Source organism: Salvelinus namaycush, chromosome 3 (assembly GCF_016432855.1).
Source record: "Salvelinus namaycush isolate Seneca chromosome 3, SaNama_1.0, whole genome shotgun sequence".
Taxonomy (NCBI): domain Eukaryota; kingdom Metazoa; phylum Chordata; class Actinopteri; order Salmoniformes; family Salmonidae; genus Salvelinus; species Salvelinus namaycush.
In genome coordinates, this window is record NC_052309.1 from 72,307,820 (window position 1) to 72,322,387 (window position 14,568).

Genomic DNA, 14,568 nt, shown 5'->3' on the forward strand with positions numbered 1-14,568 from the left:
ATCAAAGACAGGGAGTGGAGCTTCTTCTCATGCTGACTGACTGATGTTCATTCTTCTCTGGCCTGGCCTCCCTGTGTTTTAGTGGTGTGTTCGGGCCCCTAGGCCGAGCAGACTGGGTAGTGATAAATCATGTGATTCAGTACCTGGCCAAGGCTGGGATTGGCTGGGCTACAGAGGGCGGGGCTGGGCAGGTCTCTGGCAGACACTATTGATATGCATGCTGCTTGTTCATCGTTTTATCTGTTGGCTGAGAAACAAGGGGCTGAGGAAGCAGCTGTAGCAGCCAGCACTGTGCTGTGTAGTCAGGACCTGCACAAAGCCTCAACATGAACCTGTATCTCTGAAATGTTGAGCCCTGACTGAGCCAGCATAGAGAGAAGTCAAACTGGAAATATCGCTCTGTGAGTTCAACTCTAAAGCAGTCCAGACAAATACACTCTCTGTTCCATAATCAAATTATGATCAGGGACCATCTGGGTTTTATTGAAGGTGCAGAACGCAATCCATGTCTTTGTGTTCATTTGCAGTTTTACTGAGGTTGTAAGGTTGTGTGTGTCTTGTTAGCACCCCTGTTCACTAACTACAGATGGAATTCCAACCTGGTTTCTTTGCTAGCAGCCAGAAACCCACATCATCAACTACTGTATAACAGATTATTTCATTGCATACATATATAAAAGAAGAGAGAGAGAGAGAAGGGGAGAGAGAAATAAAGAAATACTGTTACAGTTTGAAGAGGATATTTTGGGTGGATGAATCACTGATAATAAAACAAGACAGGTGAAGGGGGAGTGGAATAGTGTGTGTGTGTGTACTGTGTGGGTATGTGTGTATGTCAGAGGGTGTCTCCCCCTGGTGGCTGGAGTACTGACCTGCTCAGGGTCCTGTGCCAGGCTGTTGTAGGACAGGGGAGAGTCACAGTCAGGGATGTAGTGCAGGCAGTAGTCAGCCGCAGCCTGGGCGTCCTCCAGAATCAACAACTGTTGGATCTCTCCCTGGAAAACACACACGCACGCACGCACGCACGCACGCACGCACGCACGCACGCACACACACACACACACACACACACACACACACACACACACACACACACACACACACACACACACACACACACACACACACACACACACACACACACACACACATACACACACACCAGAAAGGCAGGCAGACAAGCATACAGAAAAACATAAAAGCATCATGTTAACCTCACAGACAAACATACAGGGACAGAAAGGATCAGCACGTCACTCTGACATTGCAGTCTATGAGAAGCACTGCGATGGCCTCGGAGGACCAGGCTGAAAATGGCTGGGAAATTGAATGCTGTGTAGGATGCTGCCATACCTCTAAGAGAATGTGTTTAATAGAGCTGAAGCCGTTTCACATGTGAATATCCTGTGTGTATAAAATGGCCAATACTACTGTGACTGCTGCTCCCACAACCCCTCTGTTCCCAGGCTTCTAGCAGGGTGCTGAGTGTACACATAACAGTCAAATACTTCCGTCACACTCACATTTCAAACACCCCTTTACATCCCCAGCTTGCCTCGGAGGGCCAGAGTGTGTGTACACATAAACACACAGACAGACCTCGCCAAACCCCCCCCCCCCCCACACGTTTTATTAGTGCTTCACTCAGATCTCACCGAGCACAGATCTCAGGCCAGTATTTAGCCAACATAAACTACTAGGTTACAGTTAATGCTCCAGAGATGAAAACCCAATCAACATCAAATTCTACCACACCTTTTCAGAGAGTGAGAGAGAGAGAGAGAGAGAGAGAGAGAGAGAGAGAGAGAGAGAGGGATTCTCAGCCAAAGATCAAAGGCCCTGTTCCACCTTTGGTACCGTATCCCTCCCCACTCCCCCTAGCTGGCGCCGGCCGGCTGGTCAGCTTCGTGACTACTTTGTCCCTGTGCAGCAGATGTACAGCATTACAGTACAGAGCCAGAGCCACAGAGCACATCTCTAGACATGGAGGCAGCCTTATCCATCTATCAGCACATTACAGTGGCTGCAAATATCTGAGGAGAATATGTGTGTAGATGACTTAGACCACAGTCTGGGAGCGAGGCGGCAGGTAGCTTAGTGGTTAGAGCGTTGGGCCAGTAACTGAAAGGTGGCTGTATCGAATCCCCGAGCTGACAAGGTAAAGATCTGTCATTCTGCCCCTGAACAAGGCAGCTAACCCACTGTTCCCCAGTAGGCTGTCAATGTAAATAAGAATTGGTTCTTAACTGACTTACCTAGTTAAATAAAAAATACAGTTCCTCCTCTGAAGTGCTGATGACAAAAACCAACAAACAGCATCAGATCACAGTCACACAGTACTGTCTAGTTCCCATAGCGACCCACAGGCTGACTCAGCTCCACTGAAGAAAGAAGAATCTCCAGCAGACTAGTACTATTGGATACTCTGTATACAATGTCATGGATCTTTGATACCAACGTTTCAGCCAATAGAGCTGCTCCATTGACTAACATAGGACTAGAGTGGTTGGAAGTGTGGGCTTGCTTTATGGTGCCCAGGCCTGCACTGTGGTGCTAGTTAGCTGGTATTGATTCAGAGGGGTTAGGTTAAATGCGGAAGATACATTTCAGTTCAATACATTCAGTTGTGCTATTCTCTTTTCCCTTTCCCTTTCATAGCAGCCAATTAAGGCCTTATTATATAGACCTTGTTAAAGCCACAATGAACGGAATTTCCCTCTTCTCCACTAATGAGATCTCACTCCATAAACACTGTCTAGAACTGGCCTGAACTAGGAGTCATCAAACACTCCTTTGTAGCACTGTTATACAGTCTGTATCTCTCTGGGCTAATAGGACCAACAGGTTTATACACAACAACAACAATGAATATAGCTGCAAGCAGCAATGCCGGGGTTCAAGGTGTGGGCCCTCTGTGCCACCATCAAGATAGATTGGACACATCGCCCAAGGATGAGCTGTACTCTGTGCTCCTTACCACGCTTCGCAAATATCCGAACGAAAAATCTATCAGATCATGCTATATGAGTTTAAGGTATTTTTAACAATTTTTTATGATATTGAACACTTTAAGTGGCTTCTTCTATTTTACAGGACTCTAGCTCAAACAATATGGCTGCTATGAGCCAATGAGCTTGCATTAATGTTTTTTCCTGTCCAACAGTGCCAAAATGAACCATACTTTACATGTTAGCTAAACTAATATCCCTGAGCATGTGTGCCAAATTTCATCACTCTGAGTCAAACAGATCAAGAAATATAAATATGTGCCCGTTATAGCGCCACCATGTGGTTGATCTAAATGTGCTTGCATATGTTGAGTCTAAACTGTGTTTGGAACATATGTACCAAGTTGAATTACAATACGATTATCTGTGTCTGATTTATATGTATTTATGTGCCAGATCAGGTCCATGTGAATGTTTATTGGTCAGTAGTTGCCATGTTGTTTGACATACTAGACTGAAAAATAGTGTGTTGGTAAAACTTGTTCCATAGATGCCATATATCCATTTTTGTGCAGATCGGTCATTCGGTGACAGAGGAGTAGCGTTTTAAGTGTTTTTCACATCATTATAAATGGCGGAAAATGCATCATGGCGGACCTTATAGGGCCATGAGGCAAATTTGTTCCTTGTGAGGAGTGGGACCTATGTACCAAATTTCATGACTCTCCGTCACACAGGGTGAGTAGCATGAGCTTTAAAATATAGCATTTTTAATCGCTTGTTATAGTGCCACAATGAGGCAAATTTGCATGGGATTGCATGAGAGGGTGTGACCCATGGGCCGTTACCAACATGCCAAGTTGTGCCATCCTAGACTTACCATCTCACAGGAATGTGCATGTTATTTTCCCTGGGGGAAGAATCCAGTATAATAATAATGAACCAGAAGAAATACAATAAGGTATTACCAGCTTCGCTGCTTGAACCCCTAACAACAACCAAATCAACAACAACACATACTGCACTGAATATGACTACACCTCACTACAGTAAAACAAGAATAAATACTTAGCTCCTTACTAGCCTGCAGGGCAACAGATGTCAAAACATCTGAATACAATCATCAGAAAGGAAGAAATGCATCTACAACAGACAGACCTTGACTAATTAATGCAGCATTTCCAATCTCTCCAGCTATCCATGAGATTCCTCTATCAATATCAAATCTGCCCTTTTAAGACACGCTTGATAACAGCCCAACATCAAGCCAGACCAACACCAACACTCTGACTGTTTTCTAAAGAGGCCTGATTACTCACAGCAATAATACAATGACTAATACAGACAGACAGACACGGTCAGATGTTGTTCACACATAAACACTCGGCTGGATCATATCTAAGCGTTAGACGTGTCAAAAACACACAAACAGCCCACAGAGAGCCCAGACAATACATTCAGACTTGTGGACAATTAAATGATTGCTTTTGTATGTGTACGTGCATGTGTGTGTGTGTGTGTGTGTGTGCGTACAGTATTTACGTGCACATTCTTGTGTCCGTGGCTCTGCACGTGTGTAAACAACACCAACAGTCATTCGAAGGAAATCTGGAAGCAATAGAAGCATTAGGGGCTGACCACCGTCCCCAAGCTCCCACACTATGTTCTCCCACGCTGGGGGAACTGGGCCGGAACACTGGCCCTCTGGATCCCTCCTGGAACAGGACCAGGTCCTGGGAACAGAACGGGCCTGCGAACAAGGCCAACCTCTAACCTCTCCCCCAGTACCAGCCTCATCCAGGTCAACACAGCCCTGACCCACAGCCATTCAACATGGGACACATGAGCTGGCCTCTCACTCACTTAGACTATTCAGAGAGAGCAGAGCAGAGAGAATGCTAAAGAGAATGTTGATAATTGACGGGTATTAGTCATAAGGACGTCAAAGGGATGTTTTTTTTGCAGCCTAAGGAATGATAAATGGGATGTTTTGAAAGATGGGGTTGGGGTGAAAATGGATCTTTACAGTTGTTTTATACAAGGAATGTTCAGGGGAAGCATTGCTTAATTGGAGAAAGAAGACTGTTTTATTTGGGAGATAGAGGGGTGTCTGTTAAAGTAAGAGAGGGAGAGGGAACCTAATGGCATGGGAGGCTATTAAGTTTTACTTATGGAGTAGGAGAAGCATTTGAGGTAAAGTTAAGCCATCAGCGGGAGGGGAGGTTATTGTGTGGGGGCGTGGCTAGAGGGAGATTGTATAGTTCTTGTCTACGTGAGAACGTCAGGGGACATCTGGTTCTGAGAGGGTGAAAGCTGAGAGGATTAGGGCCAGATAATAACCCTTCCTCTGTTCTTTTCCAATGTCTCAAGTATGCAAAGTCTGGGTTGGGATGGTACCCTGAAGGGCCTGAGAGATGGGAGGGTGTGTGCTCTGTAACCCCCTCCTACTCTCCCCCTCTGTGTCTCAGGTCCTGCGGACATGAGCAGAGATGGGACTGCTGCTCTACTCGGCTCTCTTTATGCTGGAGGCTACTGAATTAAGAGTGGAGCTGCATTGGAATTACAATGGACTAGGCCTGCACACTATCCTGGGAGAGACATTGGGAATGACTTATGGAACAGGGTCAGGGAAATGAAAATAAAAGAATATGAGCTTAACTTGGAATTAATTTATCTTTTTATTGTCTGATTTGAAAGCACATATGTATGGCACACACGCACACGCACACGCACACATTATATTATTCACATATTTAACTACACATCATAACTCACTGTTCAGTGTCCATTTCAATTTTAAGGTTCCATAATGACGTGGTCATTTCCCCAATCACTTTCACCTAGCTCAAACAACCCAAGCCATCATTAAATATGTGATCTTTGCCCTCCACAGCTACTCAGGGATAATGATGAGGACAGCAGCCCTGACGAGTGTCGCCGTAGGGATAAACACTGACGACTGGGAAATTCCTCCTCCCACAAGATCAATCCTCGCAATCAGCAGACATGAACAACACTCACACATTCACTGACACATGTTCACACTCATACATTCACTGACACATGTTCACACTCACACATTCACTGACACATGTTCACACTCATACATTCACTGACACATGTTCACACTCACACATTCACTGAAACGTCAGAATATAGAGCTGTCTGTTCAAATGTCAACACATCTAACACCACACACTCTCCAAAACATCCAAACTCACTCATACAAATACAAATGTTGAGTTTCATATCCAGGTATTTGATCACAGTAGAAAAGATGTGGCCAGAGCAGATCATGTCTGAACAGTACCCCCCCCCCCCCCCCCCCCCACTCCCTTCCGCAAACAACCTAGTCCTCCCCTACCTGTTGCTCCACTCTCAACCATTCTCCACCCCTCCCATTCACCCCCCATTAAAGCTTACAGCAACAACACATACTGCTCCAGTCTGCATGTTCACAACTGAACACAATTAGTGGAGTATGTGATGGAATGTGCCATCTCTTTCATTTGTATGGGCCGGGACAGAAATGAGGTTATGAGAAGAGAAAGTCATCCGAGTTAAAACAAGGTTAGTGGGATCGGGATCCCCTGCGGGTTCATGTCAGAATATTCAGCTAATATATGACGCAAGTGAATATCTCCACTGGTCTAACAGGCATATTTGATGAATTAAGCTCACATGGAAATAATAGTTATTTTAATCTTGTCCGTTGTGGCTTTAGAGGATCTCATTCACGCCTCAATAAAATAATTTATTCAGGGCTACAAGTAGAATTTATAGTAGGGATATTGCATTAGGGTTCAAGTCAGAGTGCTAACCTCCTCCCGGTGTTGTCCAGGCAACGGCTCATATACGCTGAGTGTACAAAACATAAGGGACACCTTCCTAATATTGAGTTGTACCCCTTTTGCCCTCAGAACAGCCTCAATTCGTCGGGCCATGGACTCTACAAGGTGTCAAAAGCGTTCCACAGGGATGCTGGCCCATGTTGACTCCAATATTTCCCACGGTTGTGTCAAGTTGGCTGAATGTCCATTGGGTGATAGACCATTCTTGATACACACAAGAAACTGTTGAGAGTGAAAAACCCAGCAGCGTTGCAGTTCTTGATACACTGACACCGGTGCGCCTGGCACCTACTACCACATCCCGAGTTGAAAAGCGTGCTTAAATATTTTGTATTGCCTATTCACCCTCTGAATGGCACACATACACATAACCTGTCTCCTCCCCTTCATCTACACTGATTGAAGTGAATTTAACAAGTGACATCAATAAGGGATCATAGCTTTCACCTAGATTCACTTGGTCAGTCTATGTTATGAAAAGAGCATGTGTTCCTAATGTTTTATACACTTAGTGTAGATGACCCAGTATTTGATACCACATCCAGACAAGCTACCGGAGAGCTACTGCCGCGAAACCTCAACAAAAATGATATTCTACTCAGACGGACCAGGTTGACTTGACCCTGGACCGTCTTGAAACCTATGAGATAAGAATAAGAGACAAACAGAAGTGGCATGACACCCTTGATGATGAAGCCAATGCTGCCTCTAAGGTAGCCAACCTCTAAGGTGGACTATCACTGTGGAAGACTACACCCCCCCACGGCATGAGGACCCTCACCCTGGATCTCACACGTCATGGACCCTCACCCTGGATCTCACACGTCATGGACCCTCACCCTGGACCTCACACGTCATGGACCCTCACCCTGGACCTCACACGTCATGGACCCTCACCCTGGACCTCACACGTCATGGACCATCACCCTGAACCTCACACATTGCCTGGACGCCTTTGACTCCGAGTGCCTCTGCCGCATACTGGGCATCACATGGCACGACCACATCCACACTTCTTCAGTGGCCTCCAACTGCTCTTAAATGCTAGTAAAACTAAATGCATGCTCTTCAACCGATCGCTGCCCGCACCCGCCCGCCCTACTAGCATCACTACGCTGGACGGTTCTGACTTAGAATATGTGGCCAACTACAAATACCTATGTGTCTGGTTAGACTGTAAACTCTCCTTCCAGACTCACATTAAGCATCTCTAATTCAAAATTAAATCTAGAATCGGCTTCCTATTTCGCAACAAAGCCTCCTCCACTTATGCTGCCAAACATACCCTCGTAAAACTGACTATCCTACCGATCCTTGACTTCGGTGAAATAGCCTCCAACACTCTACTCAGCAAATTGGATGCAGTCTATCACAGTGCCATCCGTTTTGTCACCAAAGCCCGATATACTACCCACCACTGCATCCTGTATGCTCTCGTTGGCTGGCCCTCGCTACATATTCATCGCCAAACCCACTGGCTCCAGGTCATCTATAAGTCTTTGCTAGGTAAAGGCCCGCCTTATCTCAGCTCACTGGTTACCATAGCAACACCCACCCGTAGCACGCGCTCCAGCAGGTATATTTCACTGGTCACCCCCAAAGCCAACACCTCATTTGGCCGCCTTTCCTTCCAGTTCTCTGCTGCCAAATGACTGGAACGAATTGCAAAAATCACTGAAGCTGGAGACTTATATCTCCCGCACTAACTTTAAGCATCAGCTGTCAGAGCAGCTTATCGATCACTGCACCTGTACACAGCCCATCTGTAAATAGCCCACCCAACTACCTCATCCCCCATATTGTTATTTTTTTTGCTCTTTTGCACCCCAGTGTCTCTACTTGCACATCATCATCTGTACATCTATCACTCCAGTGTTAATGCAAAATGTTTATTATTTTGCCACTATGGCCTATTTATTGCCTTACCTCCCTAATCTTACTACATTTGCACACACTGTGTATAGATTTTTCTATTGTGTTATTGACAGTACGTTTGTTTATCCCATGTGCAACTCTGTGTTGTTGTTTTTGTCACACTGCTTTGCTTTAGCTTGGCCAGGTCGCAGTTGTAAATGAGAACTTGTTCTCAACTGGCATACCTGGTTAAATAAAAGGTGAAATTAAAAAAATGTAAATTAAAAATCTACAATATGAGAAAAAGATGGACCAACCCCGTCGCCTCCCTGGTCAGAGCCTCCTGACTCTGACTGTTCGGTCACCTGGTCATATCAATCCCACCTTTGGAGCCTGCCCTTATGCTGAAGGGATCATGCCCCAACTGGCCAGGCCCAAGAGGAAGACCAAGAACCAGGTCATCCAACCAGTTGGACAACGACATACACAACCTGGGACTCAACACCACATCAGCCTGGGACCTGGCCCAGAATAAGATGGTGTGGAGATCCATTTGTCAAGGTGCTATGCTCCGAGGAGTGAGCAAAGATGAGTGAGTGAATATTACATTATGCCAAGAATCCAGTTAAAACAAGTTCCAACAAATAATATTGATGTTCCTCAGATCCAATATTAGAATGAACCAGTTTGTGTTCTGCTACTGATGAGACTACAGTACATACATACCTACATACAGTCCATGACACTACTTCATTCACACCCAACCCTGACTCCCTCGCCCTGGTGTCCTACCTCAAACACCTCCTCGTCCAGTAGTCGTGTTCCAAACACGGTCACCCCCTCCGTGCTGACCAGGGGATTGTCCCCTCTTAGTAACTCCAGAGTCTGCACCTTCTCACAGTCCAGGTACAGGGTGACTGACTTGCCCTCCACACTGTAGGCTATTCTGTGCCACCTGGACAGACAGAGAGGTAGAGATGGGTTAGTACAGTGTAGTGATATCTTTATAATGCAGATGTAGCAATATGAAGTGTCAGGTTGAATGTAAGTCACTTGGGTTCAGTTAGAAGGAGGCACCACCTGTTTGCAGTATTCTGAGGAAGGGTTTTCTAAGGTCAAATGCATTGAATCACATTGTAGTATTTTACAGGGTCAAGTCAAGCTATTGACCTTGTATTGTGAGCCAAGAACTCCGGTACTAGCGTGATCTATGTGTGTCCTCGTGATCTATGTGTGTCCTGTGTGTCCTTTATAGCTCCAGGTCACTTAGGGTCAAGCACATTGTGTGAGCTGTGTGTGCCACGTTCAAGTATGGCTAAGTGAAATCACTTAGAGGAAACTGCATATTTTGGGTCAGGCAACGGTGATACCCAATGGCCAACCAAATGACACGATGCAGGTGAATCTCACCCAATCATGTCAATATGTGTCAATCATAAATCAGGTGCTATAGAGTTCGGGTTTTGAGAAGAAGTCCCAGTCAAGAGCCAAGGACACCAGGCCAGGGGTAGTACCCACTTTCCATCAGCCAAGTTGATCTTCTTGAAGATGGGGTAGAGCTCCGGGGAGGGCTGTCCCTGGTGGTCTTCATACAGGAAGACAGGTGAGCGGCCCACCTCCAGCCCCAGCTGCTGTACACCCTGCTCATCATACACAGACAGCAGGAAGAACTGGGTGTCCTTCTTTGCCCTCACTGTTGTCATCAGGGAGAAGTCCACAGGGAACAACGAGTCTGGGGGGGAAGGAGGAACAATTGTTGTGGATGATATGGTTGACCTTTTCTACTCTGTTATTCTCTGATGTGTTAAAATAATGTTGCTCCCAACACAGTTTTTCATGTAAAAATACATAACTTCTTCAGGCTAGGGTCTATTTTTCTCCACTTCCTGTCTGACTGACGTGTCAAAGTAAACTGCCTGTTTACTTTGGCCCAGAAGCCAGGAAATGCATATAATTGGTACCATTGGATGGAAAACACTTTGAAGTTGATAGACATTTTAAAATAATGTATGAGCCTATAACACAATTGATATGGTAGGAGAAAATCCAACCAGATTTTTGTTTTGAGAGCCCATGCTCTTACAATGGGAAGCATAGGGGCATATGCAATACCAGCTCCCAGATTGCAATTCATATGGCTTCTACTAGATGTCAACAGTCTTTGTTCAAGGTTTCAGGCTTGTTTCTTCAATCAATCAATCAATCAAGTTTATTTTATATAGCCCTTCGTACATCAGCTAATATCTCCAAGTGCTGTACAGAAACCCAGCCTAAAACTCCCTAGAAAGGCCAAAACCTAGGAAGAAACCTAGAGAGGAACCAGGCTATGAGGGGTGGCCAGTCCTCTTCTGGCTGTGCCGGGTGGAGATTATAACAGAACATGGCCAAGATGTTCAAAATGTTCATAAATGACAAGCATGCTCAAATAGGTCAAATGACAAGCATGGTCAAAAAAATTCTTCCCAAACGAGGAAGAATTTTGAGTTTTAGTACTGGGAGTCAGAGTTGGAAATCAGTCTGTACGCGCGCGACGAAGAGGACGCGCACCTGTTAATTTTGCTTTCCTAGTGAACATATTTCTTTCCGTATGAAATATGATAGTTTAATTACCTTTTAGGGTACCTGAGGATTAAATATAAACGTATTTTGACTTGTTTTAACAAAGTTTAGCGTTAGCTTTTTGGATTCCTTTCTCTGAACGAGTGGATTACTCAAATCTATGGTGCCAACTTAACAAACTTTTTGAGATGTAAAGGATTTTATCTAACAAAACGACCATGCATGTTGTAGCTGGGACCCTTTGGATTGCAAATCAGAGGAAGATTTTCAAAAAGTAAGTGAATATTTCAGCGCTATTTGTGATTTTATGAAACCTGTGCCGGTGGAAAACATGTTGATGTGGGGCGCCGTCCTCAAACAATCGCATGGCATGCTTTCACTGTAAAGCCTATTGTAAATCGGACAATGCAGTTAGATGAACAAGAATTTAAGCTTTTAACCGATATAAGACACTTGTATGTACCTAAATGTTTAATATCCATAATTTTTATGAGTATTTATTTGAATTGCGCCCCCTCCAATTTCACCGGAAGTTGTCGACAGGTGTCCCGCTGGCAGGACGCAATTTCTGTATCCAATGAAATAATATTCAAATCAGTCATACAGTCATACAGTCAGTCATACAGTCAGCCATACAGTCAGTCATACAGCCAGTCATACAGTCAGCCATACAGTCATACAGTCATACAGTCAAACAAGTCAGTCATACAGTCAGCCATACAGCCAGTCATACAGTCAGCCATACAGTCAGTCATACAGTCAGTAATTTAGTCAGTCATACAGTCAGTCATACAGTCAGTCATACAGCCAGTCATACAGTCAGCCATACAGTCAGTCATACAGTCAGTAATTTAGTCCGTCATACAGTTAGTCATACAGTCAGGCATACAGTCAGTCATACAGTTAGTCATACAGTCAGTCATACAGTCAGTCATTTAGTCCGTCATACAGTTAGTCATACAGTCAGTCATACAGCCAGTCATACAGTCAGCCATACAGTCAGTCATACAGTCAGTCATACAGTCAGTCATACAGTCAGTCATACAGCCAGTCATACAGTCAGCCATACAGTCAGTCATACAGTCAGTAATTTAGTCCGTCATACAGTTAGTCATACAGTCAGTCATACAGTCAGTCATACAGTTAGTCATACAGTCAGTCATACAGTCAGTCATTTAGTCAGTCATACAGTCAGTCATTTAGTCAGTCATACAGTCAGTCCTACAGTCAGCTATACAGTCAGTCATACAATCAGTCATACAGTCAGTCCTACAGTCAGCCATACAGTCAGTCATACAGTCACTCATACAGCCAGTCATACAGTCAGCCATACAGCCAGTCATACAGTCAGCCATACAGTGGAGAACACAGTAGGTAGCAACACACCACCCTGGGGACTCCCACACTGGCAAGACCCACTGCCCCTCCCAAAATAACAAGATCACACATCTGAACTTCAATGAATAATAATAATGGCCTGTGCTACTACACCCTAAGACCTACACTCATGGAGAAGAGGGAGAACAAAGTCAGGTCCGTTGTGTTACAGTGAAGCTTAGGATTCACTGCAATTACCACACATACACCATGACTCAGACTCATTGGATGTGTACTACGTCTCTACAGATTGTTGTTACCTGGGAAGAGCTGTTTGGTGGGTGCACTGAGCTGGATCTTCTTGTCTATCCTATAGGCCATGTCTGTCTCCTCCATGTCCTTCCTGCTGGTGCAGAGGCCAGCCTCCATGGACACCCCCTCCATGTGGTCCGACAGCTCCAGCACCCGCAGCACATCGATGAGATCAGCTGCACACCAGAGAGAAGGAGACACATCAGCACACAGTGATACAATAACACGTACTTCATATGAGAAATATGATGTCCAAATTTCTGTTCAGTTCCGCTAACGATATTCAGACATTTGAGGGAAAAACTAAATCATCATCATTTTGGACCTTAATTCTCTCAGCAGCTGTAAGCATGTTGTTTTCAACCAGTACAGTCACCGATATAATATTTGGCTGTCTGGCTACACTTAGTGGTGGTAGGCTGTGTTCTTTACAGCAGAGAGAACTGCCAGTTCGGAGGAGCTGGTGGGAACCTGTGTGTGTGTGTGTGTGTGTGTGTGTGTGTGTGTGTGTGTGTGTGTGTGTGTGTGTGTGTGTGTGTGTGTGTGTGTGTGTGTGTGTGTGTGTGTGTGTGTGTGTGTGTGTGTGTGTGTGTGTGTGTGTGTGTTTGTGTGTGCGTGGGATTAGAGGAGACAGAGACAGGCCCACTCAGTGCTGAAAGCAGCAGTCCTGCAGGTGGCCTTCTGTTCCGGGGCTATTATTATGGGATCCAGCCATGACTCCGCCTACTGTATAATCCTGCTGTACATTACACACTGGAACACACCTGACAGCTGACACCTGCCTAGAGCCAGCATGCCACAGCAAGACACCTCTCTCACCATCTCTCCCATTCACAACATTTCACTGGCATGTGCAATAGACATTTCTCCAGTTACAATGTGTTTATCAGGAATGAACACAAAGAGAACTCCTTCAGAAGTAACATGGGAATAAAAGATGTAGGAGTATGTACTAGTTCACACTGCTGTGTGTTCACCCCTTCCATGATCATTAAAACATGCCTGTAGCAGTCAATTAGTCATTTATTTTGGTTTTGCTAGGTAGCGTTAGCTAGCACTTGTCAGCTGTCTGTACCTGCGCCAAAACTTTTTCATCCTATAGCTTGTTCTTTTTAAACAGTGAGCCAACATGTTTCCAACACTTTTATTTCCCTAACTGATCAAAACTCATTTTCTCATGCTCTCTCTTGTCCCTCTGCAGCAGACATATAAAATGCAATGTGTTTGGAACATCGAATCGCAATAGAATCGCAGTATCGAATCGCAATACATATAGAGTTGTGAAAATCGCAAATCATTGTATCGATACCTAATTATTGTGATAATATCGTCTTGTGAGGTCCCTGGCCATTTCCAGCCCTAACACAGACACACACACACAGCTTATGGGGAGACTGGCAACGCAGAATTGAGCACTCCAGCCATTTAAAATGAGGATCCTAAATTGAAGTTGCCTACGGTAGCTCTTTCTCTCCCCTCCTCTCCCCATGCTACACTTTCTACTTTTCTTCTCTCTGTTAATTCAACATGTGGTGAGAGTTTAACCAGTGCCCACTCGCTGCTTGCTGAAAAACACCCTGTTAGCTTTTATGGCATTATTTATTTGCATAGCAGAGACCTTTTATTCACAGCAGCTCAGATCTCACCCACAGAGCACCCATAGAATGGTAACAGGCTGCACTGTAAATAGGTTAAGCTGTGAATTAAATCCAGACTGAGTCTGAAAC

At 44.9% G+C, this 14,568-nt stretch overlaps 1 protein-coding gene across 1 annotated transcript in view; it reads right to left on the reverse strand.

Moving 5' to 3' along the window:
* LOC120044019 (collagen alpha-1(XI) chain-like) overlaps positions 1 to 14,568 on the reverse strand; it is an 81,799-nt gene that overhangs the window by 50,462 nt on the left and 16,769 nt on the right. Inside the window, exons 4-7 of the mRNA XM_038988614.1 lie at positions 12,850 to 13,017; positions 10,172 to 10,385; positions 9,446 to 9,608; positions 873 to 995 (exon numbers count right to left, since the gene is read on the reverse strand). Of these exons, the coding sequence (XP_038844542.1) occupies positions 873 to 995; positions 9,446 to 9,608; positions 10,172 to 10,385; positions 12,850 to 13,017 (668 nt within the window). The remainder of the gene's footprint in view (positions 1 to 872; positions 996 to 9,445; positions 9,609 to 10,171; positions 10,386 to 12,849; positions 13,018 to 14,568) is intronic.